This window comes from Sander vitreus, chromosome 3 (assembly GCF_031162955.1).
Source record: "Sander vitreus isolate 19-12246 chromosome 3, sanVit1, whole genome shotgun sequence".
Taxonomy (NCBI): domain Eukaryota; kingdom Metazoa; phylum Chordata; class Actinopteri; order Perciformes; family Percidae; genus Sander; species Sander vitreus.
This window is the reverse complement of record NC_135857.1, coordinates 1,304,253-1,331,052: the sequence shown is the minus strand read 5'-3', so window position 1 is coordinate 1,331,052 and position 26,800 is coordinate 1,304,253. Positions and strand designations below refer to the sequence as shown.

Below are 26,800 nucleotides of genomic sequence, written 5' to 3'. Positions count from 1 at the left end.
TTTCAGAGGCAGTTTCAAATTGTGAGATTTGCAGATGAAAGAGGTATCAATGGGATTTTGAGGTTCTATGTATGTCCTAGTTACCCACTAAACTCAGTCATTATTCAACTATGACAAGGTAAAATGGGTTTTGCATTCAATCACCCCTTTAATGGCTATTTATTTGCTAGTTAATTGGATAGGTTGAAGATTTCACTCCAAAATGGTATATGCATGCAAGCTATCAAGTGAACTATGCCTACAAAATAGTTCTTTCCAAAGCTTTGAATGAGTATGCTAGCATGGTCTCCAAACGGATAAAGAGTGTTTTGAAATGAAAACCTTTGTCATATTTTTTTTGTTTACCTGACTGCCTTCCCGCTGCCAGAAAATGGCTGGCTGTGGGTTTCCAGTGGCCTCGCACTGGAAGGTGACGGTTCTGCCAACCCCAACCACCTGGTTCCTCGGTCTAACCACAAATGCCGGGGGCACTGGAAGGACAGCCATGAGAAAGGTTAGCCATTGAATAGACAAACACACCGAAGTATATTATTATAGTTATTATGATGTTACAGTTACAAGTGGTCTGGGCTATTTGAATGAAATACAAAAGGCATTTGACTGCAGTTACTGTATGGTGCCTTAATTCAAATGTGTTCTTAAGAATTCAGGCTCTCTTTTTAAAACTGTGCACAGTGTGTGCACAGCAGATTAACCAGTACGCTGATCAAATAAAAAAAAAGGAGGCATATCATAGTTGAATAGAAATAATAATGAATAGAAATAACAATGGTTACTCCCATGCCCACCTCATTTGCATGGGCAAGGGCATGGACCGTTAAAATTTACATGGAAATGGGGAATACATTTGAGCCATCTGTCCATGCTGACACCCTCCAATAGCACAGGCCTCAACCAGGATGTGGTATCCATGCATCTTAATGACAAATTCCATTTCAGACTAAGTGTGTTGTCTTGGCCCAAGGTTATCCATGCTGCTCTGCGGTGACACTAGGCCTTGCTGGTCTATAGGCCATCTATGTGAGGACACACACCCTAAATCTAGAGGTCCTAGAATAGGTCATCTACTATTATAAATCAGCAAATATTTGAATTTGTTGTATACAGGGGCAGCGTATTAGATAAAGTAAGGCAATCTGGAAGCTGTCATTTGAAATACAGATGTAATGTGTCCATGAATAAGATGGGGTGTTTGGTAATGCATAAAACCAGGGAAATAATAGAATGAAATGATGCGGCTTTACCTCGGAGGCCCAAGCTGAGCATATTTTTACCCATTAATGTCCTTTTGTCACTGTTGCCCATGACAACAGAAACATGAGTGCTGATTGGAGGGTGGAGAAGTGATGGGAGGAGGATGGAGGGGGGTTGTGACAGCTTCCTGTCTCTGTCAGGCGGTGAATAGGTGACGGGTGACATTTCAACTTACCAGACATGACTAAAAAGGAAACAAAAACACAACAACAAAAAACCCAAAGATGAATACATAAATAATAAACAGCATGACATAAAGAGGAGAGATAAGAAAAATAACAATGCGATGTACATGGGAACAAATAGTCATGTTATCATTATGCTATGATTAAAAGACATATTTCACCCTTGACTCAAAGCACAGGGACCACATGATACACACAGCAAAGAATAATTACCATGGGTGATCAGGAATGCATTAAAAATGCATACACACACAAGAAAACATCAGATTCAACATTCCTTCGTAGTCTTGGGACATACTCAAGGACAGGAAAAATGCTGGATTAAGTACATTAACATGACCAAAAAACAGACAATATGAAACACATAAGACAGATGTTTTATGCTTAGGAAACCAAATGCTTTGTTTAATTTTTTCCTTTCTTTCCAGGTGTTGTGTGAAGGTGAATGTCCCTGTACCCTTAATGAGGTTTAGAGCACCCTGAGGAGCAGCTGGATCACAGTCCCTCAAATACAGCCTTGCAAATGTAGGCCTGGTTCATAAAACCACAAGGTGAATGTTAACTGTCACTCTTTGGCCATAAATCTCCCCCGGCCAATCACTCACCTTATCTAATCTGTCTGCTTCAACGGCTCCCACGGAAACATAAATGCTGTCGGTCAGAGTAATGACCAGCCCCTCCCTCTCCCCCCTGCTGGCCTTTAAAATGCAGATAAGACTAGCATCAAACGCTCCCAGAAGAAGACGCTCACCTCTATCCGTGTGCGAGAGGCTCTAGATGCACAAAACCATGAGAACCTACACACCCACAGATGCACAAACCCCCTACAACACCTACACACATGCATTCATGTGTGTCTAAGCCTTTAATTAGGTAACCCTACCTCTCCCATGCTGCTGTGATCACAGTTGTGGACCTAGAGGGAGAGGTGAGTCTTAAATTGGACCAGTCTACTTTGTTGTGGACTTTCCGCTAGCTCACAGCAAAGAAAGGAGTCTCTATCAAACAGCTGATCAGAGCGGCTGAGGGAAAACACACTGAGCATGGTGGCCTCCAGCCCAATAGGAGGCAGGCTGTACACCAAAGACCACAGCAGAGATATTAATGGGGATTTGAGCAGTACTGCTGTTCAGTAGGCCTGACATCAACACTAGTAGTAAGACTGCATGCGGAGGATTTAGCATGATTAATCGTATCTCCCATTGGGAGGTCTGTAGCATGCTTTAAATGCTCTGTCCTCGGAGATTTTGTATATCAACTAAAATGTGGTGCTCAAGTTTTATGACGTCTCGCAAGTAAGAACCAGTGTCAGTAATACACAATGAGCGCCTATTCAAGGGTTAAGATAAATCAAATGCAGAGATGATACAGAGATAGAACAATACAATGCATCCATTCTATATGTGGCACCCAACAGGGATTTGGTATTTATCATGGCTGTAACAGCACACAGTCGGCTGACAGAAAGGTTCCTCTCACTCGCTCTCTTTTGGCACCAGTTCCAAGTCTCCTTCCAGACCCTTTACATGGGTTATTAGCAACGCTGCTCTGGGGACTACCATTCCATTCAAGACCTTACTACACATAAATCACTGCTAATGGCAAACTTAACCAGCTGAGAAAAAAAATAACACGTTGATTTTTTGAATTCTGTCCAATGCAGTCTGAAACGTATTTACATTCCTATGGTGGAAGTCCACTGGAGAAGTTTAATTAACAAAATACTGCATACACATTATCTAACCACACCAGACCCAGATCAGAATGCCTTTGTCTGATTCTTAAATCTTTAAAAAAAAAAAAAAACATACTCTCACATGTACGCACACCCTAAGCAGCCTTGATAGCTGAACAGCCCATCTCACTGCTACACTCTCATGTGGCTTAGATTAATGATTTTACGATGAAACTATAAATACGCCTGGTGACTTGGCCAATTATGTGTTTCTTCCATCAATCAATGAAATATTTTACTTGACATATTTATTAGTCCAAAGGAGGTGTAGTAGACTGACAAACACGTGTCAAAGACAGTAATTCACCGATTAGGTTAGTAACGAGAGCAGAGCACATTGAAAGAAAAATAGCCCAGGGCACCACTTCCACAATGTCGACATTGTTCACTGACACTCTGACCATGGAAGGTGTGAAACTCCCCCTCTGTCCACACAGAGCTGGATTCTTCTCCTAAACTGTCCAGCTCCTTAAAGGGATTAGCTTTGAATATCTTCAAAATTGTGTGTCTTGTTATATTTTTTAATATCATTTTCACATACCATATTGTAAGGATAAACAAATTGCAAAATGACACTGCAGGGAATGACTTCTATATTTAACCTTCTTTTTTTTTCGGAAAGAAAATCAAATTTTAACTCAGTTGGTTTTATCGTCCATTAACACATCACAGCACAACACTTTACTTCAAAGAATATTTACATTAATTCCACTCTGGCCTTACATATCGGAAGATCCATTTTGTGGTGTATTTCTTTCTGCCAGTGGCTCCCTACCACAGAAATGATATTATTCAGCTGCGCAGTTATTCTTATGCAGTGGCTGAGCAATCTTGCCATACTTTGACTCTTGATGTACAAGCGACAGCATTGCCCACTAAACCCATAGACTAAAATCCTGCCCCCCACATTACTGTTGTCTTCACTGCGACAGCGACATCCTACTACCTATACATCGTTTCACTACTTTGGCCTGTTCAGTCCTACAATTACCCGGCCTTTCTTTCTTTTCCTGTCCCCGCATCTGTAATTAGAAGCATGTCATTTCCGGGCATGGGACTGTGGCCTGCTTGTCTTTAATTAGCAGGACTACTCAGTGCCCACAGCCTCCCTGGCCTCCTCATGTCCTGGGCTTGATGAAGCTCAGAGATCTGAAGAGTAGATAGAAATGGTTTCTAGGAACTTTGTAAGCTTAGAGGTTTAGGCATCAGTCCGATCTAACCATGGGAGTAGAACAAGGATTGCTATTATTCATGTTATGCCCTCACCTGATCTTTCACTCAAAGAAAGCATCAAAATGTGTCCCCTAATTGTATGACAGAGGTTCTTCATTGCTGAAGTGTAATTAATGAAAGTGCTTTACTTTGGTTTTATTCCTCTGTATCTCATAACATAAGGGGTTATATGTAAAAAGAGGGCTAGTGCCTCGCTTCTGCATGCAGGCAACAGGGAATTGGCCTGAGGTTAAGACATTTCATTTCCACTGAGGACAAGGTTTTAGCATTTCAAACACAATACTAAGTCAGGAGAACAGCTTATTGAACCGGTGCATCAATGCTGTTCCCTTTCATTAACTAAGCTTTCATCAGGGAGAGGAAAAGAGGGGAAAAAGGCAATAAGAGAAGTAGATATATTGATGGGTGTATTGGCAGGTCTGCCTAATCTTGCTCTTGAAACCAATCTAAAGAATGCGGTATGGTGGACAAACTCAAGAAATAATTGCAAAGGGTAGCCATGTGAAGATGAAGTATCTGTCTTTGCGGGTGGGGGTTGGCAGAGGAATAAAATCACCTTGTCTCTTTATATCTCTGCTGCGTTGACTGCTGGGACTGACATTAATATGACTGACCTCACCACAAAAACCTCTCTCCCCCTCTATCCTCTTCACCACAATCGGCCCCAGACCCAATTTCCAACCCGTTCTGCATCACTGGCGAGCCGCCACCAAGACCAACGTACTCACTGTCCTTCCATCCAATCCCCATCTCCCATGCACTAAGCCTCCTCCTCCTTCCCTCCCTTCTTCTCTCAGCCGATTCCCAACATTCCCATTAGCTTGGCGTTAAATGGCCCCTGTGTTCCTCTGACTCTCAGGAGGGTTTAGGGGTGATCCCAGCCCCCAGTTCCTCTAAACGGTTTCTTTCTGAATGTTCACACTCTGTGACCGGCTGCTTTATATTCCAACTGTGTTAATAAGACTTCCAATGGAGAGGGCCACAGGAGACGCACAGATATTCCATAGTTTCACAAATAGTACTGTATGTCTTAAAACATGAAGGAAGACAGGCCTCCGGAGAAATGCCACTTGTATAGGGCAAATGAAATTGATTGCTGTTGAGCTCCCATGTGCACAACTCTACAGCTGTTATGGATGTTTGCATTTCTTTTTATTAGAAATCAATCAGCTAATTGAGAGAGAATAGTTGAAAGTGATGACCGTGTGGTACTAAAGCTGTAGGCTATTATTGCAATGTGGTTGGGCTAAATTGCATTTGAATCAAGCTGCACAATGACCCCAAATGGAAATGAATTTAGAACAGGTGTCCAAGGGGCTGTAAATGAAATATCTGACCGACTGAACAGTGTGAAACTCTCGTAACTCTATTCCATCTTACCGTGGACGGTGAGCGTGGCCGATGCCTCCGCCTTGCCCACCATGTTCTCTACCACGCAGGTGTAGGAGCCTACATCAGCCGAGGTCAGACGACGGATCTTCAGGGTGTGGTCCTCACGAATCTCATATCTGGATTAAAACGGGTATCCATGTATCAAATGTTGTCATGAACACATACGCTTTATATCCACAGAGAATCAATGCAACATGTGTCAGCTGGCAACACATTAATGGACACAAAACAAAGAGAGGGAAAGGGTGCGGGAGAAAGGTATTGTGTGATGAAAGGGGACCAGTTGATGAATCATACCTTCCTTTGGGCAGGTCACCATCGTCTTTCCTCCAGCGCACGGTGGGAACTGGGTCGCCACGGGCCTCACACCTGAACTCTACACTTTGGTCCACTAACACCACTTGGCTGCCTGGGCGACGCACAAAGCTGGGACGCTCTGTACAGATGAAAACAGCACACACGTTTAAAGTCAGAGCACAGAACGATAGTACTGGAATAATGTTTCCATTAAGTGAAAGTCATTACATCTGTTGCTTTGATTCCCTCAATTAATCTTGGTTTTGTTCTTTATAGTGAGGCTTTAAATCTAAGTTTGAAATTAGATGGACAATTAAATAAAACCCAGTGGAAAAAGCCATTCAGAAGTTTAAGTTTTAGGTCCTGGAATGGAAATGATGAGACAATGTGAAATAATCTAATTTCGTTTTCAAACAGAGACACGAAATAACAAGGTAATTCATGGTTAACAAAAAAGGTTAAATAAGGCAAAAATACAGTCTAGACTATATGGACTAGACAGCGCACATAAGTCAAACTAAAGAAAAATTAAGGACAGGAAAAAGTTACTACTTTGAGGTACATGTATATGGTTTTAATTACACGTGACTAGACTAAATTCATTGAAGATAGGACTCTGAACAAGACCTGACACAGAAAGCCTAACCTCTTGTGTCATCTTGTTAACCCTCAAGTCCGGCTCTGACTCTCTCTGGTCATCAAATCAAACACTACAGGCTCACCACAGCACTTCCTATGTTTAGATTTTATATTCTCTAGATGTTTCCTGATGCTCCCTGAACACCTTCCATCAGACTTGGTCCCAAAAACTAGCCAGGGTGGTTTATGATTAACCAGAGTTTCTGGGTTACGGTACTCACTCATATGGACAAACACAAAAGCTAGGAGCTAGCTCGTTGTTGTTCCTTCTGACAGATTATAGGAGGCCACTGAGGAAAATGAGGTGGAGGAAGTAAAAAAGCTGGTGATAAAATATCAGGAGTCTGGACATGCTCTCTGCTTGGGACACCAGAGAGTATTGGGGTCAGAGGTCTCTCATGATGAAATAGGGTGCAGCTGCTGGTCACAGGGGAGAAGCTGCCTGGGCCAGGCTGGGATTCATAGTTAAGTGTGAGATTGGAGATCCTCTCACACTCTATCTGATAAAGGTCAGTGACACCATTTAGTTCCCTGGGAGATAGACAATCATAGCTTAACATCTGGATTCAGTTTCTCACTGCAGACAAACAGAAAATGTGTGTGTGTGTGTGTGTGTGTGTGTGTGTGTGTGTGTGTGTGTGTGTGTTTGAGGGTTGGATGTGCACGGGGAGTAAAGTAGACAACAGATTTAAATACTATAATAAAAATAAAAAGTTTTATTACCAAGCACTGTAAGTTCAGCTATTTCACTTTCACGTTCTCCGACCATGTTTGTGCCGACACACACATACTTCCCAGCATCGCTCTTCCGGGCATTTGTGATCATCAGCTTCCCCCCGCGTATCTGAGGGAATAGAAGAGGAGGTGAGAGGAAAAACAGCAATATTAGAGTCTGAAAGACACTTGGGGTCTGTGGCTGACACAGAGAAAACAGAAAACAGCATGGCTCAAAGATTACAAAACATTTCCTGATTGCATTAAAGAATGCCTGTGAGCACTTACTTACCCAAAGGCCATTACAACACAATAATGCAATGTACTCACAAACACATAATGGCTTGGTGCTAAAGAGCATTTTTTCTATTGGGGTTTCTGCTATGAGCTTACAGAGCCAGACACAAACTGGACTACTCTATCTCTAGGCTTGTTTTGCTGTTTCCTACTTAGCTTCCACTTGAAGTCTAAATCACTATCCGTCGGCCTGAACCTACTCAGGGTAAGCTGAGCCAAAGAACACTTTCCCAGTCCAACACAGCCACAGGTCCCCGAGGGAACACATGAGGCACTGCAGGACTGGGAGCACTTTTTCCAGTCGCCTCAAAGAGCTTCAGGACAGTTTTGTCTATTATTGTGGGGAATGTTTTAAAGAATAGGTTTCTTGGATTGCTTTCTCTGTGTGTGCATGCAAATACAAGTGAGAGCAAGTGAACATACATACAAGCACACATGAACAGCACACACACCCAGCAGTGAATGTGTGTTTGTCCAGGTGAATGTCATGTCTGTTATTTCCCAGGGCTTTGATTACAGGCCAGAGGAGATGCTTTGTTCTCAGGCAGTCAGAAAGACAGCCCCGGCCCCAGCACAGGCCCCTCAGCCCTTCTCTCAGCTCACAACCATGCCAGTCAGCACAGAGACAGACAATAGCATGGTGCACCAATGATCTCTTTGCCTTGATGGAGGCTTAAGGTTTTAAATGCACACATCAGCTTGCAAGACCAGGACCACCACCTGCAAGCATGTAATTGATAGCCTCATTAGAGTACCACTGACAGAGAGCTTGACACACAATATTGCAAATGCGTGACTGCCATGTTAAACTCAAGCCTGCCTACATGTGTGTTCACTTGCGAGCTATGATCCGTCTCAGTAAGTCTACGTCACTGTACTCTGTAGTCAAGTTTTCATCACTTGCACATGACGAACAAAAAAACGGTGTTTGTGGATTTTAGTTTTTATACTGTACAGTCATAATGATAAGTCTTATTCTTGAAGGACAACTTTGCAACTGCACACATTCTTTTGGTTCTGAGGGATTCCTCAGTCCTTTACCCCTGTTTAATATTCATGGTAAAGCAGGAGGGCAAAGGAACTTGAAGAGGCTGTGGAAGGCTGGCTTATTTAGGGCACCCCGTGGTGCTGGAGGAGTTTGAAGTATCATTATGTTACTGTTTGTTTGAGGAAAGGCTTACCAGTTAAAACACTGTGACACTCACAAAGGCCCGAGGTCAGGGCAGACCATAGAGCAGAGAAAGAGGGGGGTGTACTGTTGGGCCACAGGGCATTGACATGAGGATCCACTTAAGGCCCCATCCACTCTATCCATATTCGTACCTCTGTGTTTCTGTGGCAGTTTCCCATTCTCCACAGGCATATTTGGAGTGCCAGAGCAGCAGGGACTCTGAGAGCAAGTAAATGAATGCAGCAGTGGTGCTCTTTTTCTCTGCATGCATATCCTCTCCACACAACACAGTGATGCACACAGGCTGCTGAAAGCCCAAACAATCTGACCATTATCCCTGCGTTACAGGGCTACATGGCTCTATCCTGCTGCCTTTTGTCTCATGTCATTTGGCAATGCTGATAATGGGGGGGGGGGGGGGGGGGCCTCTATTCAGCATGCATTCTGTTGGTATTCACACAGCCGTTCATTTTCCAGGCTGATAATTAGCCACAACTATTGCACAAAAGGAGGAGGACAATGTGCTGCATTTGGGCCGTTTATGATGTAGCCAACAAACTCTTGCTCTCAGCAGACAATGGTCTAGTCTTAAATACTGGCATTTTTCCTGTTTCTGTTTATTTATCCTTTACTCATTGTTGGTGAAAGACCTGTTTGACAAAGTTGAGAAGAATGTGGCCAGCTGCTGCTGGTGGCACAGCAGCATTACAGGGTAATATCCCTACCTCACTCTTTATGGCTCAGTGGGAAACTTTTCACAACCGCCCCACATGAAGTCATTAATATATGCGAGACGGCACACAGCCTTTCATTGGTGTTTACACACACAGCTGACTAACATAGATAGAAAAACAGAAGGGTTGCGTCTGCTGTGTCTGCCTCTCTCTGAAGTTCGTTCCCTCTTTATGCTGCAGCCACCAAAGCCAAGCCGACCCATCCCAGTAAAGTGCAGTACAGAGAGAAAATGGTTTGGGACCTCCCTCTGATCACCAGTGATCACCAAGGCGACTGCACGTTCCAGCATGTTGCATGGTGGGAGGAATGAACTGAACCAAACACAACAATGCAGGCTGGATGAGGGGGGGCTTTGAAGAGCTCAGCTGTTCCAGCCTCTGCTCCCTTCTCTACAGTCCTATATTCGTATCAAATTAACAATACCATAAACAAACTATGGACATCGCCCCATGATTGTCATATTTCTAATACAACTTGATCTGTTAACATGGGTGTCCACAGGCGACCGTGCAGACTCCCATCTGTCACCACAGTTGATTACACATACTTAGATAGTCATACGTGATGTCTAGCGCTACTTTCAAAGTGGTCATTTGGGAACACTCATTCTGTGAGGTTTTGTGCTTGACAGGAAGTTTACAGTGAGCAATACCAGCTGGTCCACAGAGCTCTGATAAATCTACCAGACCCTGTTTTTAGTTCCACAGAAGGGCTAACACTGCTGCCGGCTACAAGGACACAACTCTGAGTCATTTAGCCTGTGTTACAGCAGCAGTGTTCACAACATTTACTCCAAAGAGTTAACCTACTCAGCACAAAATCACATATACAGGGGCTAGGATAGGTTATTGCAGAAATGATTTATAAATATAATTATGGGGCCATGTGCGCCTATGCGTAATACTGAGTAGAACCTGGGCTGCTTTGTCCTCAAAGTACCTCGCTCACTCTACAGTTAACTGCATTAGGTAGTTTGCCATTAGGTGATGAACAAAACTGAAAAGTCAATATTTTATTTCAAATAGATCAACATTAATTGTCTTGAATGTAAGTTTATGTTGCATTTTGCCTAAGATACCATCTATAGTGCACAACAGTGGGCACAAATAGGTAGTAAGGTGTGAATACAGTAAATACATAATAAATGCATGATCCAAATGTGTAGAAAACACAAAATAAACAGTAAATCCAAAGACCACAAGGCTACACATATGAAGCGTAGAGGTTTCGTGCTTATCAGTAACTGACTTGACTCAGGAACAGATATGATTTGATTCACTTTAAACTTGATTATGCGCTTGTTTCTTTCAATTATGGTGCTCAGCGGACAAACACGGACTCCAAATCTTCTGCCTGTGCAGCTTGGAAAATAACAGAGATGAAGAATACTCACACTGTTTATGAGTTAGAAATGCGATCAGGGCTCAATGCACGCAACCTCAACTGGCCCTCACTGAGCACAACAGTGTTCAGTCATGTGCAGTCCTCCATTTAAGGCAGACAACAACGATAAATCACTGTTTCAAGTGAGTGATGAAAATGTATTGAGCACTACTAGCCCAGGTTGGATTTCAGCACAAAGCTACAGGCATACTGAATGTAACATCTTTATTAGTACCATGTATTTATTATCTGGGGAAGAGCTGAATGTCCACGACTGTACTGTGAAGTTAGCTATCGTCAGCACTTGAAGGCCAAACTATTTGACTGCTCAACAACGGCAAAATGTCTAGCCAAAACCTTAAACACCCCCCCCCCAGTCAGATTGTGAAAATGGGATCCAGACCCACAGTTAACTACTTCCTCATTACTACCTGTGTTAGCTAAGTGCTGAGTCAGAGCCTTTACTATACTTCCTTAAAGCACACATCCAATCAGTATAATCAAACAAAACTAAAAAGTCTCTTCTTGCTCAAGGGAAACGACTATGGACACAAAGTTGTGTTTGGTTGAGACAGTTTGAGCTAGGATAATTCAAGACCTTTGGTAAGCAAGAATGAAGAACTGATTGATACTGCAGTGATGGCTGTGCCGTTGTTTTAATTAAAGCTAAATAATTGATGGTTTGGTTGTAAATCAAATGTAAAGAGTTGTTTGGATTCTGCAGGCGCTGCTGCTGCTGAGTACAACTTTCTCCTCTTTGATTCCGGTCAGCTCATTTCTCCCTCCTGATCTACGCTTCTCCGAGCTGATTTCATCAGCAGGCCATCCCGAATCAATGCACTGCTGCTGACTGAGGGAGCAAGACTGACTCTTTCTACCTCAGTCATTAAAGGTTGTAGCCACCGAAATGTGCTGCTTTGGGTTGGGTAATTGCTATATGGGAATAATGAGGCAAACAAATCAATCTTTCAACAAACACTGAAGTGGTGGTAATGACGTGACCTGCATCACTGGGTTGTTCTATCTCATACATTTAAACACATCATCCTTACACAAAAGCAGTCTTCAGGCATCAATAGATTAGCCTACGTGTCAGCAATAACAATGTTTAAGGTACTTAGAGTCTTACAGTGATTCTCTCATCTCGATCATCAATGTTTATTCCATCTTTTTTCCACGATATGGTGGGTTCAGGATGTCCGCGCGGAGGTTGACACTCCAGGACCGCCGGCTCTCCTGCTGCCACGATCACATCTGCAGGGTTTTGTCTGAAGTCATCACGTAGAACTGAGAGAAAACAGAAAGAAGAGGAAAATAAATAATTAACACAATGTCAATATATCCTGCGTTGGGGAAAACACAGCAAACTAAGCAGCTGGTTTAAAAAAGCATATCACGTTAAGCTGTTGCTACATTTATAAAGCCGAAGACAGCTAGTAAAACAGCAGCAGTTTTGAGACACATCATTAGTTCCGCAAAGATGACTAAATGTAAGACACACATTTACTGCACCATGAAACCAGCAACAATCCCACCAAATATATTCATATGATATAAAAATTATTAAATAAAAAAGGTATGTATAGTATAGGCTACTGTATGTACTAGGTGTATACAGTTGCTATTTGATATCCAGCTTTCTCCCATGATAACCTTACTGTCAATAAGCTTTACAGCAATAATGAATACATATTTGTGCCTATCAATATCTCTAAAAGCAATGACCTTCATATAATCACGCACGCACGCGTGCACACACACACACACACACACACACACACACACACACACACACAAACAGCAGTATACAATGATGATCACCTCTCAATCATCGCTTCTTCATCTCTCCCTGACAGTCCATATTTACATCCCCTGTGCTCATACACCCGTGTTATATTCACATAGATGAAAATCTACATTAGATCCAATCCACCATTTCTGCATTGTTAAGGACTTTGGGAGGATATGCTTCTTATTTGCATTGATTTCCCCTGGTAGATGTGCTGTAAAAAAGATGACACTGCCATGATATTCATTATTCGACATAAAAGATCCACAGCTTCCTAGGTCTAATTTGTTGGTACAAATTCGATACTGAATAGATGGGGTTCAAGAGATGAACTGAGCAATTCTGATTAACATTTGGGGCTGAATGCAAAATGACAAAACCTGTTTCATCTAAAATCATTAGTCTGTGCCTGCCCGCCTTATCAGAATATCATATCAGTATCATTACTAACTGGTATTTGCCACAAAGCAGATCAATGCATATCAATTTTGTGAGGTGCAGAGGAACAACATATCTCTGGAGTCCGTATCTCCAGCGTTAAAGATAAACTGGAGGTTTATTGAGAGGGGAGAAAGTAATGAAAAAGCCACCAGCTCCCTTTTGCAGACTGTGTGCCAGTAATCATTTTCCCAGCTTTACTGCACATACATATAAAAACATATCTATAGTGCTTCAAGCTGAAATTCAGGCCACACGCAAAGTATGCAAGGTTGGCGCAGTGAGTGCATTGTTATCCCTTTGTATGTATGGAAAAGTAATGTGAATGCATGCTTGTGTCTGTGTTTTTGGGATAAAACCGAGCTTTTTCCGCCTATTGTCTCACGCTCCTCAGCTTGCTCTAAAGGCACCTCAGTCACAGATGAAAGTCAGGCTCACCCCAGGACCCCTCACCTACTGACAGCCAACAAATTCTTGACTAAACCCTTTAAGCACTTAATTGGACATTGCTGAGCCCAGATACTGCTCTCTGCTTCTTGTAACGTGTAGTGGGCATCCAATTTAACAGTAGGAACCTGCTTTTGGAGTAAAATGGGTGGTAATAGCTTCCACAGTCCATTACTGCAACATCACACCTACACCTCTCTATGTACAGCTGTCACATTACCTAGCCTCAATTCTTTAGCATAGGAACAGTATTTATCAGAAACAATGCAAAAGGATTCCTCAGATATTGTGTGACTTATACGCTGCTGTCACCTATGAGGAAGAGGCATTCATCTACAGATACATGCAGTGTGCTGTATACAGATGAATAACAAATGCGTGTGTCATCCTAGATTTTCCACACTCAATCTGATCCAACTTAAACTCAGCAGTGCAGCTGCATGGTGAGTGAGCTCATTTGGTATGGTTAAAAGCAGATACAGTCATCCAGGAATGCAAATGTAAACACTAAACATCCGATCCATTACAACACCGGCTCCATCTGAAGAAACACTGTCTCTATTTGTATCAGCAAAGTTAACCTGTTCTAAAGAGTGTTAGTGTAAAAGTCGGCACTTGAGTGTCAAAAACTGAATATGCTGCAGTCAGCTTTGGCTCATATAATACGTATAAGTGCCTATTTTTAAATGTTCAAACATCTCTCTTTCCTGTTGATCAAGAGTATGTACACTTAAGGAATAAGGAAAAGGCTTGTGCATCTTGCACGGCTAATGCAGAGCTTGTAATAAACACTTGGGTGAGTAAGTTCAGTAACTTTAACCGTGACATTAAGTGCACATGGCCTCCTCTCAGTGGGTCTCTACCTCCCCTGCTGGTCTTACTGGAACTCTTTCAGCTAACATGCATATGCATCTGTCCCTCTGGAAAATAAAAAGGGATGTGCGGCGAGGATAAGAGGAAAAAAGGATGCATGCTGTATCGACTAGTTGGAGGCCCGAGGGATAGCTGGCACCATCCAGTATTTACACCAACAGCGCAGTGACCTCCACCCCTCCTCAACAGCACTAGCTCCATCACCTCGCTGCCCTCTCTCCTCCTCCAAACCAACACCTCTTTGTTATAAACACAGCTGAGTTCAGCGCAGCAGACAGCCCCGAACATCTGCGTAGTGGAAAACAAAATCCTCTGGGATGGAGGCAGAATGAGCAGGAGGGAGACGGAGGCAGCCAGACAGTCTATCAGAGAGACAGACGGACACAGATCTGTATGGGGTACAAAACGTCAACTCTTCCGCCAGAAGCCCTGTCAGATCCGGAGCTGTGGTGGAATCGGTTGCCTCTGGCCCCCCTGGGTTAAATAAGACATCCAGCGTCCCTCCTTCCTGTATAAATACTGCATAAGGCCCTGCTCTCCTGCCTCCCTAGCTGTTCCTGTTCTAGGACCTAGAATTGGGTGAAAAAAATGGGATAAAGAGTCTCTCACGCTGTGTGCTGTCCTGAAAGTGTGTGTGTGGTGTGGTTTGTATCTGTGTTTGGGATAATGAGCCTACTCTACCATTATGTCTCTCGAGTGAGCCTGCAGCTGTCCCCTAGCAGATAATATTTCTTGCGCTATTAACAGGGAGGCCCAACTCAATGTGTGTGCGAGGGTGTTTGTGAGTGTGTACAGAGAGAATTTCAGTTTGTGGGTTAATGTGTGGAAATGGGCCAGAGTCACAGGTCCCAGCATGAAGACGCCTCTTTGTCCGTCCTGGATTTGCTCAAATATGCTGATGATGGGATGAAACAGGGAGTGAATATCCGGACCTGGACAGATATCAATACGCTTTGTCAAGGTAAAGGGATCTGTTGTGCATTGCATTTCCTCTTTTCCATAGGCCAAGAACAAAACACATCCTAGCTCATCTGGCTTACATGCCTCGCTGCAAGAGAACTCAGTGGACTGTGCATAAAACAACCATATCTATCAAAGCAGAGGCTTAGTTTGCAACATGGCAAACATCTGTAGGGCCCTGCCAAGTCCAGTCTAACCACATACTACTGTACTGTATGATAAATCGCTCACAGGTCCACAGTAGCAAATTGGAGCTGTGCTGAGGCTAACCCAATTAGCTGCCATCATTTCTTACATCCAAACCTTCCTCCAAAGGTCAGCTGAGATGGCTGCTCTCAGCTCTGAAAGCTGCCAGGTCCATCACCCCCACAAACTATCCTCTGTCCACCCACATACTCACACATAGGCACGCACACACATGCACTCTTTCCCCCAGGAAATTGAAAACAGATGTTTAAATGTCAAATTAAAATGAGATTCCCCGTGCTGCCCCTGCAACATTGATGAAAATGAAGACCTAATGCCACACACAAGTCTGGTGGGTGGATCAGATGAGCTTTGTTCTAAGGAAATTAAACCAAGTACAACAAGCTTTCCTGCAAATCTTTGGAAGGATACAAAAACAAACCCGCCAGGGAATTAAAGATTTATCAGAAGGCACCCCGAGTCAATCCTGCACAGAGAAAGAGCACAGCATGGGTCTCGCCTTTGGCTTGGATCTTTCCTTGAAACAGAATGGACATGGCTAGCCGTAAGGGAAGCAGAATGAATGATAACAGCAGGGACACTGAACTAAAGAGAGGAAGAAGAACAGAAGAAGCTAAGGAAAAGAAGGACTCTGCTACATATAATGAAAGATAATCCATCTCTTTCCCCTGTCTCTCTTCCTGATTTCCTGAAGGTAGTTCTGCTTCTTCTGTACTGATCAGATTTGCTTCACAAACTGCCACAATGTTAGGCTATCAGGAGTCAAACATGATTTGATATTACCTGAGGACATACAGTAGGAAGGAATGGACAGTACAACAAACACTGAGAAAATATCAAATGGCTAAGCAGCCCCAGATGTTCATGGTTATATGTGACTGCCCCAGCTGCAGTAGAGTTGCTCTTTCTCTCCCATTCATTTACTGTCAAGGCATCTGTGATGCAGTAAAGAGACAAGTCAACATCTGAATAACAGCAAAATAAAAAAGACCATATAAGAAAAGGGCATGGATGTTCCAATGCTATTTATTTCAGATGTAAAGAACACTGTCACATTTTCACGGTAGCTGCAGCATATTAAAAATCGACCCCATTCTGGCCAAATGACAAATGTATCTGTATTAAAATAGGGCTTACATTGGCTGAGCTCCCCTAAAGTGCATTTCTACTGTATAACATAATTCCTCTGCCCCTTCATGAGTGTTGTCATAAGCAAATATCTGACTTTTTCACAGTGCAGCTAAACCCTTCATATTGATGCTCCTCACCTTGCCTCCAGCTCTGTCCTGTGGGACTAACACCTCTCATTCTCTCCCTCCATGTAGTTCCCACTTTGTGTCTAAATTCCCTCTCAGCATTGCACCCCCTTATCTTACCTCTCTGTCAGCTAACACACACACTGAGCAGCTTACATCAAAGGCAGGCTCATAGCGATGGTGCGTTAACCCATGCCACTCTAATGCAAAGGCTGCTGCAGGTGGATAATTTGCCAGCGGCGTGCGTACAAAGTGTGTGTGTGTGTGTGTGTGTGTGTGTGTGTGTGTGTGTGCGTGCGTGTGTGAGTGTGTGTTTGCTCTGCATAAATCTGGAGTTTTGCTGGTGGATGTGAAGACATAGCAGGACTCCTACTGTACTCTGGAGAACCACTGCCTCCCTTCTATCCCTCCTCCTCCTCATTCCCTTGTCTCCCCCCGACCCCACCGCCAGGAAGATGAGATTGGACATGGCAGACTCCCCTCTCTTTCTCAATCTGGCTTTAGTTCCTCAGCTTTGAGCTCATGCCCTCTTGTGTACCCTGCAGACACTCGATCTTGCAGCATAATACTGTCTGGGATAGATGATTGCAGATACACCTCTCAGCTATGTACACATACACAAAGATAAAACTGACACAAAGGGAAGTTGTAAATAATAGTGGACATCACAAGAAAGCCATCATACACTCTTCAAGTTTTGTTCTTTTAGAATTTAATTGATAGATTTCACATTTATATCCAAATGCCATATTGATAAATCACGGAGAAAACAATACCTCTCTAGACAACCGTGACATTCAATATGAGGTCACATCTGCAGAGTCACATTGGTTAAAAAAGCTTGACAGTCTAAATGCCTACTCGACCGCAACACACCTTATGGACACCCGTAAATATGTCAACAAGAGCAGATAGACTATTACCCAACTGGCCTTTAGGGTTTGCACCTGCACACCCCAGATGCCATGAGGTCATCCTCCACATTCAGTAACAGGATTCCCTCATTGCCTCTTATAAACATTCAGAGCCTGAACAATAAACTCCAGGAGTCCATAAGTAAAAAAGACAAACATAGACATAGATGTGCCTGTCAACATATCCTCTCAACTTGTCTTACTTTCTATGGTATAAAAAAATGGACCACATCTTGAACGTTGCAGATCAGCTGAGAATGTGACAGTGTGATGTGATCAGCATACACAGAGTGAACAGCACATGTGCTACTAACTGTAGAGATATACAGATACAAATGTAAACCATGCCATGTAGGGATATGAATCAGGCTGGCCCGGGTGGTGTGTGGATTGAAGCATGGGTAAGGCGAGGGGGGGTTAAGGCATTCACACTGTGCTGTGCCAGGTGATTACAGTCTATACCTGGCACCAAGGGCAGATGGCTTTGCGGATCTTTCAGTGGCACAGCAGAGGGCATATCTGCACTCGCTTTGGCCCAGTCAGGCTGCAGAGAGCCAAGTGCAGAGGGTTCAATCTCAGCGCTTCATCCTCTACAATACACACGCTTCAACACACACATGTAGACCTCATGCGCATAAGTATCCAACAGCAATTATGTCTCTACATAAAGAAACACAAACGTGTGCACACACACACAGGCGCACACACACACCACATAAAGGAAGCCTTGCCCCACAGCCGCACAGACAGAGAGGCCATTGAGTGCCTGTGTTTGTTTAAATGGTCATAAGTCTTCTCGTCAGGCTTGGAGAGAGAGATGGCGTTTGGCGGACATGGAGAAAGGCACAGAGGGCAGCGGGGAGGCAGCTTTATGTGAGTGACTGAGTGAGTGAGTGACTTGGCACCTCATAGTTCAATAAACAGTGCCTGTGTGATTGGAGTGCTGGGTGAGCAGGAGTTGGACTAAAATAAAGAGTGTAGCGAGTGCTGGGACAGCACAGGCAGGAATGTCGGAGAAAAGAAACAGCTTGAGAACGACTCTCTCTCTCTCTGACAAAAAATGTTTTAAAAAGGGGAAAAAAACAAATCCCATAAAATCCTGATAAGAACACCAGCCACCACAATGCAACGATTGTAATAAACATCTGTATGGGATTATCACATTTAAATGTAATAATTGAAAAACAAAAACAAGCCATCTGTGGATTTGTCAGCTTTTGACAGATCAGCCCCTACGCTCTGTGTACATATGAAAGTGATTTCAAGTCTGATTCTGAAGCAGTGTGTGTTACCTGGTGTGGAAACACAGCATCAGGTTTCGTGGTTACTAGATGCACTAAAGACATGTATAGTTTTCTCATTAGGGGTTGGCCAAGCTAAATCAAATATTCCGTTTACACAGCATAGAGCTGATGCCAATGGAAGACATTCTGTTTCCATTCAGTTTCACAACGCAGTAAAATAATAATGAGGGAGATAAAGGTAGAAGAAGCAGGTAAATCAACATTTTTTACTAGTTTTTTGCAGCACCCAAAACATTGCACTTATGATGTGTCTTTATTTAGCAAGCCAGGTTGGACTATACTATTAGGGACAAATATGCAAGCTGTATGAGTAAAACCTGTCTTCTATATTGTTAGTCTTGTCTATAGATGGAGCTCCACGGCCTACTCCCTGAAGACAAGGAGCATTAGAGAACCCCATCTCTCACCACTCACTGTCCTGGGTCTCGAGCCTGAAGCTCTTTGCATAGAGATACAAAAGAGCAGATGTAACACTATATTACACACACACACACACACACACACACACACACACACACACACACACACACACACACACACGTGTACACCTGTACAGTATGCTCTCTCATTCTCTGCCTCTTTCTCCCTCTCACACACAACACAGGCCGAGGCACCGGGGCTCTGTTCGTAGCCCATATCAGCCCTCTGTGAAGCTAGTTCATAGAGAATCTTCACATTCTAAGCAACATTCTTCATTTATGGAAAATTCAAAAGCCTTCAAGCTCATCAAGCTAAAGCTCATTAAGCCATTCTACCTTGCTGTAAACCTTTCCATTAGAACTACATTCTACTGAAGTAATAGTTCCAATGAAAACTGCTGACAGTGTGTTCCGTGGATTATCCACAGTAATGGGGACATTGATTCTGGAAAGAGATGTTGCTGTTACATTTTTAAAATGTCAATGCTGTGAGCAAAATAAACTAAATTCACTTCCTTTGTTGTGAATGGATTTAGCACAAATCTCAGAGGTGGATATCTTAAAACCTGGCAATAAAACCACATAGTTGCATGGCTAGACTACTTGAGTTAGTTAAAAAAATGTGTTGTTTTTTGTAAACTCTTTCCTCTTTCTTTGCCTCTACATGTTTCACTCTCTTCTCCCTGCTCTTCTCCCTTCAGTGTCTGTGCTCAGATTTACTAGACTGTGCTGGTGTGTCTTCACAGTGTAATAGGATTTTACTATTTGAGTGTATGCACATTGTACATTTGTCACCATAGAATGTTCATTACAGTAAATCCATGTACTGCTAGAAAAGCAGGCGTAAACACGCCAAGAGCAGTGGAATATATTTATCCAATTGTGCCTTAATCCTGCTACGTGTTTCACACAGCTCAGTTCACATTGTGTCAGTTATGTTTGCTGACAATATCTCACTGTGAGCTGCCCTCCCGTCTGTGTGGCCCCACCAGCTAACCCTCTTCCAGCATCTGCAAAGATGAGGGCCTTATTAAAACAATCTTCCCAATTAACATTCCAGGCCCCTGGAGCCCCAGCAGCCCTCCCCATGGACCTCCTCCAGATATGACCCCTCCTCAGCTCTACAATGACAAAGAGACTGTGTATGACTCGGACCAGCCACGGGACCCTTGAATATAACTGGACTAAGAGGGGGATGTGAGGCAACTTGTTTTTCTTCCCGAGGACCCAAAACCTGTTACAAGTGTGCTTGTTTGTGTGTTCATCTGTGCAGTGTGTGTGTATGTGTATGTGTGTGTGTCTGTGTGTGTGTGTGTGTGTCTGTGTGGAGAGGAAAAGAGAATAAGAGAGAGAGAGAGGATTGATACATGAACAGATAAATGAGTTACCACCGGTCAGGGCGGCACTGTCATCACAAACGCTCCTAACTTGATGTGACAGAGTGATATGGGCTCATTTGCACAAGGTGGAAAGCTCACGATCCCAGGCAGGAAGGAGAACTGTAAGAGGAGCTTGTCAGCTAGCTAACTCACACCATCAGAGAAATTACATCCATAAACACAACATGCTTTCCTGCAGAGTGCCTTTTGACCCCCATCCGAGCAGTTTAGAACATCTGCTGCAGATCTTTTCACTTCTCTATTAGCCTGAGATCTCACGGCCAGATTACAGGACGCTCCCTAGCCTCTCGCCCATCTTCCCATAACAAAGATATATTATCGACAAACAGCGGAGACTGATACAGTGTTATTCTATACTGGTGCTGTACAAACAGGACCCGGGCAGGGGGGGGATGATATCATGGTGTGGCTATAGATGGCTAGAGATGAGACCTTTTACAATAACTGCACGTCTGGCTTCGCTTCATGTCAGAGATAATGGAAATCACAAACATTATACAGCTCCTGCTTGCCTTAACTCAGCTGGACCTTCCAGTGGTTAACGTACAACAACTTCTACTACAGCACAGTATGGCAGAGTCTAGTAGGTTTGTGTGATCACTCATGTCCAGGCAGGTGTGTTTGCTTGTGTTTTAGGGTCCTTTTACTGACTATGCTGCGAGTCTGTTTGGGCTATACCTTATTAATGCATGCTTAATGAGATCCAGTGGACATGCGGTGCGCGAATGTTCACTCTCTAACACATGTCAAACAAAGTAATTCAAAGCAGAAAAGTTAGAAGCATCACTTTCATCTTAAGTTGGAGTAATGGAAACCTTAGCCTAATACACTTAGTTTCCAATGAAAGTCTAATTTGATAGCGGTTTAGGAAACAGTGAAAAAGTGAGTGATTGTTGTGCAGAACAGTGCGCCTTGGTCGGAACCATAAACTAGGATTACATCAGCGGCTGTTGCGGAGATGACTGTGGAAGAGTAATATGATAGCGGCTGTGTGGAGGGGAAACAGGCAGGCACAGAGGAAACTGGGGAAGGAAAAAACACAAGGGGATCCAATGTAATGTTACAGCAGATCCCTCAGCATTTCGTCATGGCCAATTTCATTTCCACCATGCTGATCCCTCTCCAATCACTTTACCAGGCACAGGGGAGGCAGAGAGAGAGGGAAGAAAGGAGGAAGATGGACGAAAAGAGGAAAAGGTTGGAGAGGTTAAGTAATGTGTGGAGGTGGGGGGGTCCTCCCAGAAATATAGGGCACAGGAATGTTAAAGAGGGTGAGACAAAGCAAATAAGGGTACCGGGATCCAAACATGTGCTGCTGCAGCAGCTCCAGAGGGGCACATCTTTCTCTGATCAGTTGCTGTCCACATTTCAATGGCTTCCACATGGACCCTAAACCCTCCCAGATGCACCCAGAGAAGATGAAACGATGTCCACATCCCTATCTAAGAGGGGATCTGTTACAGTGGGAAGAGATACCGATAGGAACAGAGCGAGGGGAATGCTGTCCGAGATAGTGTGCCAGAAAGAAATAGAGAGCTGAAATTTCATCTTTAGCACTTGCCCACCACGTGAGTGTGTACGCCTACATTGCCAAACACTTTGGAGCTATAGCTTTTCACTACATTTGTCAAGTTGTCCAACACGCAATATCAAGCATGGCTGATGCCAAGGAGAAAGTTTTGTTAGTGTGCCAGAAATGACCCTGATCCCTGTGAAATTGACACTGTGTAAGGTTTCAAGACTGATGTTAAGCCCTGGATTTTCCATCTTTACATTTATATTAGATGAGGCACAGACAAAAGAAATGTCCCTTCATAGTTTTTTCTCCTTTGTTTTATGGTTTACTTTGCTACTGTTAACATGGCTGAAACATCCCGGTGAGCTGATTTATGACATCTCTCCCCAGGGAACACAGCCAAGCACAGCAGCGGGGGAAATTTACAGTAAGGCTACCGCACCAACTCTACTCAGAGAGGACTCTAAAATCTCTGCTAGATTTATAGAAGTGGGAGAGAAAGCTTTCCTCCTCTGAGGTACTGCTTTCCTCTTGTGTAGACTCCATGAGTTGTAGTTTGGTAGCCTGAGACTAGCCTGACAAATGGAGAGGAGCGTCAAGGTGAATACTGCCTAAACATATTTTGTGTATTGATTGTGGTTTCTTAACTCTATTTCTGTTTCAGCGTTGACACAGCCTGTCCATTCAAATTCCATTTTCTCTATCGTTTTATCATTGGCAATGCTTTATGTTTTTCAATCCAATTCTCAAGACATTTCTGTCTGATGAAAAACAACAGGCTCATACAGCTGTCCATTAAAATCACATATGTTGAAATCATTTTTATTTTAGTAATGTAATGTTATGCTGTCTGTATAATGTAAAACAACATAAGATGCTAAGAGAAGACAGACAAGTGCTGGCTTTACTGGGTGACATTAAGAGAGAATATTAAATACTGGTCTCATATCTTTTCAATCCCATCCCCGGCTGGCTCTCTCTGTAATACTGTAGGTGATGGATCTGCAAAACATCGACATCTGAAAAAATGAATACATGAAAACCTAATCACATTGAAGAAGCTTCCTCTGGCAGTTAATTCTCTTGGGAAGAAGACACGCCAAGGATGATATGAAACCTATCAAATGTACGATATAATGAACTTAATAAAGATCAGCCGTTGGCATGTTTCAATTTTCTTTTAATAAGGGCAACTCATCCTCCTGGTTCTACTTTCTATTTTATTTTCTCCTTTTCATTTCTCTGTTGTCCGGTCCGTTGTGGCTGTAAGTAGTAATGTTATTTTTTTATTCTGACAAAAGTCTTTTTCATTATTTTCATGCAAAGAGCTACAATGAACAAGCTTTTAACCCTAACCTTTAAGTCTTAACCCTTCCTCTTTTCTGTCTGTTTTGCTGAGCAGGTATCTACAGGGACAACCACCGGAAGCAGCAACCTCTAGTTCACCCCTTCATAAAAAAAAAAAACAAAAAAAAAAAACTACTCAACACGGATGCCATTCCCAACATCCAAAGGCATGTGGTCAGCCTAAAGCCCCTTGCATCGTAGACATATTGCTCTGAAAGGAAAAGAGGAGCCCATCTGGAGCAGAGGAGGGGAAGCAAGGAGCCAGGCAGAGAGGAAATTTAAGAAATGGAGGAGAAAGAACTGGCTGGATGATTTGGAATATAAGGGAATGCAGGGCAGAAAGACAGGGAAGTGGGGTGGGAGGTAGTTGTTTGAGTTTTTCTGCCAAAGAGGGATGCAGGGAAGCTTGTGAGATCTGGACTGCTGTAGCGCCGACTTGGGTGTGCAGCACAAATCAGGCTATGAAAGAGGTGAGACAAGGTAAAAAAGTTTACAGTTTAAATTTTGTCAGTCTGGATTATTTCCAAGAAACTAAACATTTAATTACAATTGAAATATAAGCTAATGAGAACGTCACAATGACGACACACATAGTGCCATACACACCTTGGCTGCTGAATGCTTGGCTGAGATAGCAGTGTGTGTTAGCCTCCAGGTTCCACACACAGGTTTGAGGGAGTGACGGGTTCAGTGTGTGTTTGAGGTCAGTGGCCGAGTGTACACACACAGCAGTGTGTTAAGAGTGGCCGGGTTGTGTGGTCAGCGGTACATCTGATTAGCACCTGCTGACCCAACCGCTTCACCGCACTCATGGAGCAGCAGAGCAGGGGCGTTTAACAAGCAAGCGTGAAGGCAAACATGAAACTGTCCCCTGGCAGACAGAGTGTGAGATCAACAAGCATGGAAAAGAAGTAGCAACAAACCACCATCCTCTCCCCCTTTGTATCTCCTCAACAAATTGAACAACAGCACAGAGAGGTCAGGACTCAGCGAACAGATAAACTCTCCCTCTGTACTTCCCAGCTTTCCTGAGATAAGACATGCCTAACGTGCCTCACATGAGGATACAATTCACCACAAAATGCTGCCATCGCCTCTACTCTGAGCAAATCATCAAATAAACCATGTTTATTTTCTGCCAGGCTCAAATACGCCAACAAAGCCACGGTAAGAGTGCGTGCAGCTAAAAAGCGACATTGTGCTCAACAAAGGGGAAAAAACAAACCAGGGAGAGGATGTGATGGGGCTTGTTGCCCTCTGGAGCGGCAGATGAGGGTGTTCAGTTTGTTGTGGAGAAGAGCAAAGTAAAACAGAGCAGTTCACGTCATGCGGGTGAGACCTGCCTGGGAGCACAGGCCATATGGGTGACATCAATAAAATGTTCCTCTCCCCTAGTTCAATTGAGGGATAGTGATATATTCTGTAGAGTTGTAAGGGACTGGACATATCCCACCATGCATGCAATAGGTATGCTGTCCATTCAGAGTCTAATGCAGGGATCAGACACTGGGCATGCTGGTCTGACACATTGACCATCTCAAAAGGTTTGATCCTGCAATAACACAGATATAGCCAGCCACTCGACTCAGGCTATTAAAGGTGCTCTGCTAAACACTGCACACATTTTAACTGAACTAAAAACAAAATATTTCATTCCCCTGCAACCAATTGGATCTGTCCGCAAAGTTTAGCACTGATTACAAACATCCACCCCCCCCTGCAGTACCAGAGTCCACATGCCTTCTATTGTCCCCACCATGTTGTCTATCTCTGGAAGAGATAGCATCTCAGCAAGCCCAATCTGTGGAGCTCTGTGGCTTTCTGAGACCTGCAAGAGCCCGTGGGAGGCAGCACACCTGCACAACAGACAATAGCAGTGGATCCTATAGATTCGGCTGCTCTTTGAAGTGGTTTGAAGTGATGTGAGCTCCATACCTCAGGCTCTCTTTTATCACGCATCACTCTGTGGTTTCAGCACGCAGCCTTTGTGATGAGAGACGGCTTTAAGATGAGTCGACCAGAGCTTTTAAGGACAGTCAAGTGTTTGGTTGACCAGCCATTCCACATCAGAAAAGATGTTCACATGAGACGTACATAAAGCAAAAATGACAAAGAAGTCTGGAGGGCCGTACATGCTAGGATACATATCCACTGCGGTCTGATCTGCCAAATCTTCATAGCACAGTTAATTGGCATGGGGTCGGGTATCAAAACAGAGACAGTGAAAATATACATGTGGGGGAGAGACGAATCATGGAAAATGACCCGGGAGCTACAGTATGTTTGAGTTGGGGAGGGAAAACAACACACAGACACAACTTTTGACTCTACAGCAGAGTATCACAGCCACATTTAATATCACTTCCTTCAGTCTGTTGGAGCCAGCCCATTGTCTACAGGCCTCCTAAGCACAAACTAGCTGTGAAATATCCATCCATCTATCCATCCATCTTCGTCCGCTTATCCGGGGTCGGGTCACTGTGAAATATGACATCATAAAAAGCAGTGGCTTTTTCGATTATGAAGAATCTATGAATTATTCAGAGGCAACTGACAACATTTCTCTCTCCAACCTCCTGCCTCCAACCCTGTCTCACACTGTAGTTATCGCCGCTTTTTCTCTCTATTACTGCTGCTCTGTTTTTCTCAGTATATACATTTTTTGGTCTCATCATCTTTATCCCTCTCCCTCTTATTTCCATCCTGTGGGATGAGTAGCGCTACTGTTGAGGGAAGAAGGAGCAGAGTGTGGAAATCACGGGAGTGTAACACTGTGATGGACTGGTGCTAAAGTGGACACCTCGCCTCTTGACAGGGCTACAACAAAGTCAAGTGAGTGGAAACCTTGACTAGTAAACAGAGACATCCCAAGCATGCCAGACACTGTTCCAGTGT

At 43.5% G+C, this 26,800-nt stretch overlaps 1 protein-coding gene across 1 annotated transcript in view; it reads right to left on the bottom strand.

Annotated features, from left to right (window-relative positions):
- The window catches only part of robo1 (roundabout, axon guidance receptor, homolog 1 (Drosophila)), a 170,841-nt gene that overhangs the window by 38,257 nt on the left and 105,784 nt on the right, over positions 1-26,800 (bottom strand). The window contains exons 3-8 of the mRNA XM_078245597.1: positions 12,165-12,322; positions 7,459-7,579; positions 6,097-6,235; positions 5,788-5,915; positions 1,430-1,438; positions 346-470 (exon numbers count right to left, since the gene is read on the bottom strand). Of these exons, the coding sequence (XP_078101723.1) occupies positions 346-470; positions 1,430-1,438; positions 5,788-5,915; positions 6,097-6,235; positions 7,459-7,579; positions 12,165-12,322 (680 nt within the window). The remainder of the gene's footprint in view (positions 1-345; positions 471-1,429; positions 1,439-5,787; positions 5,916-6,096; positions 6,236-7,458; positions 7,580-12,164; positions 12,323-26,800) is intronic.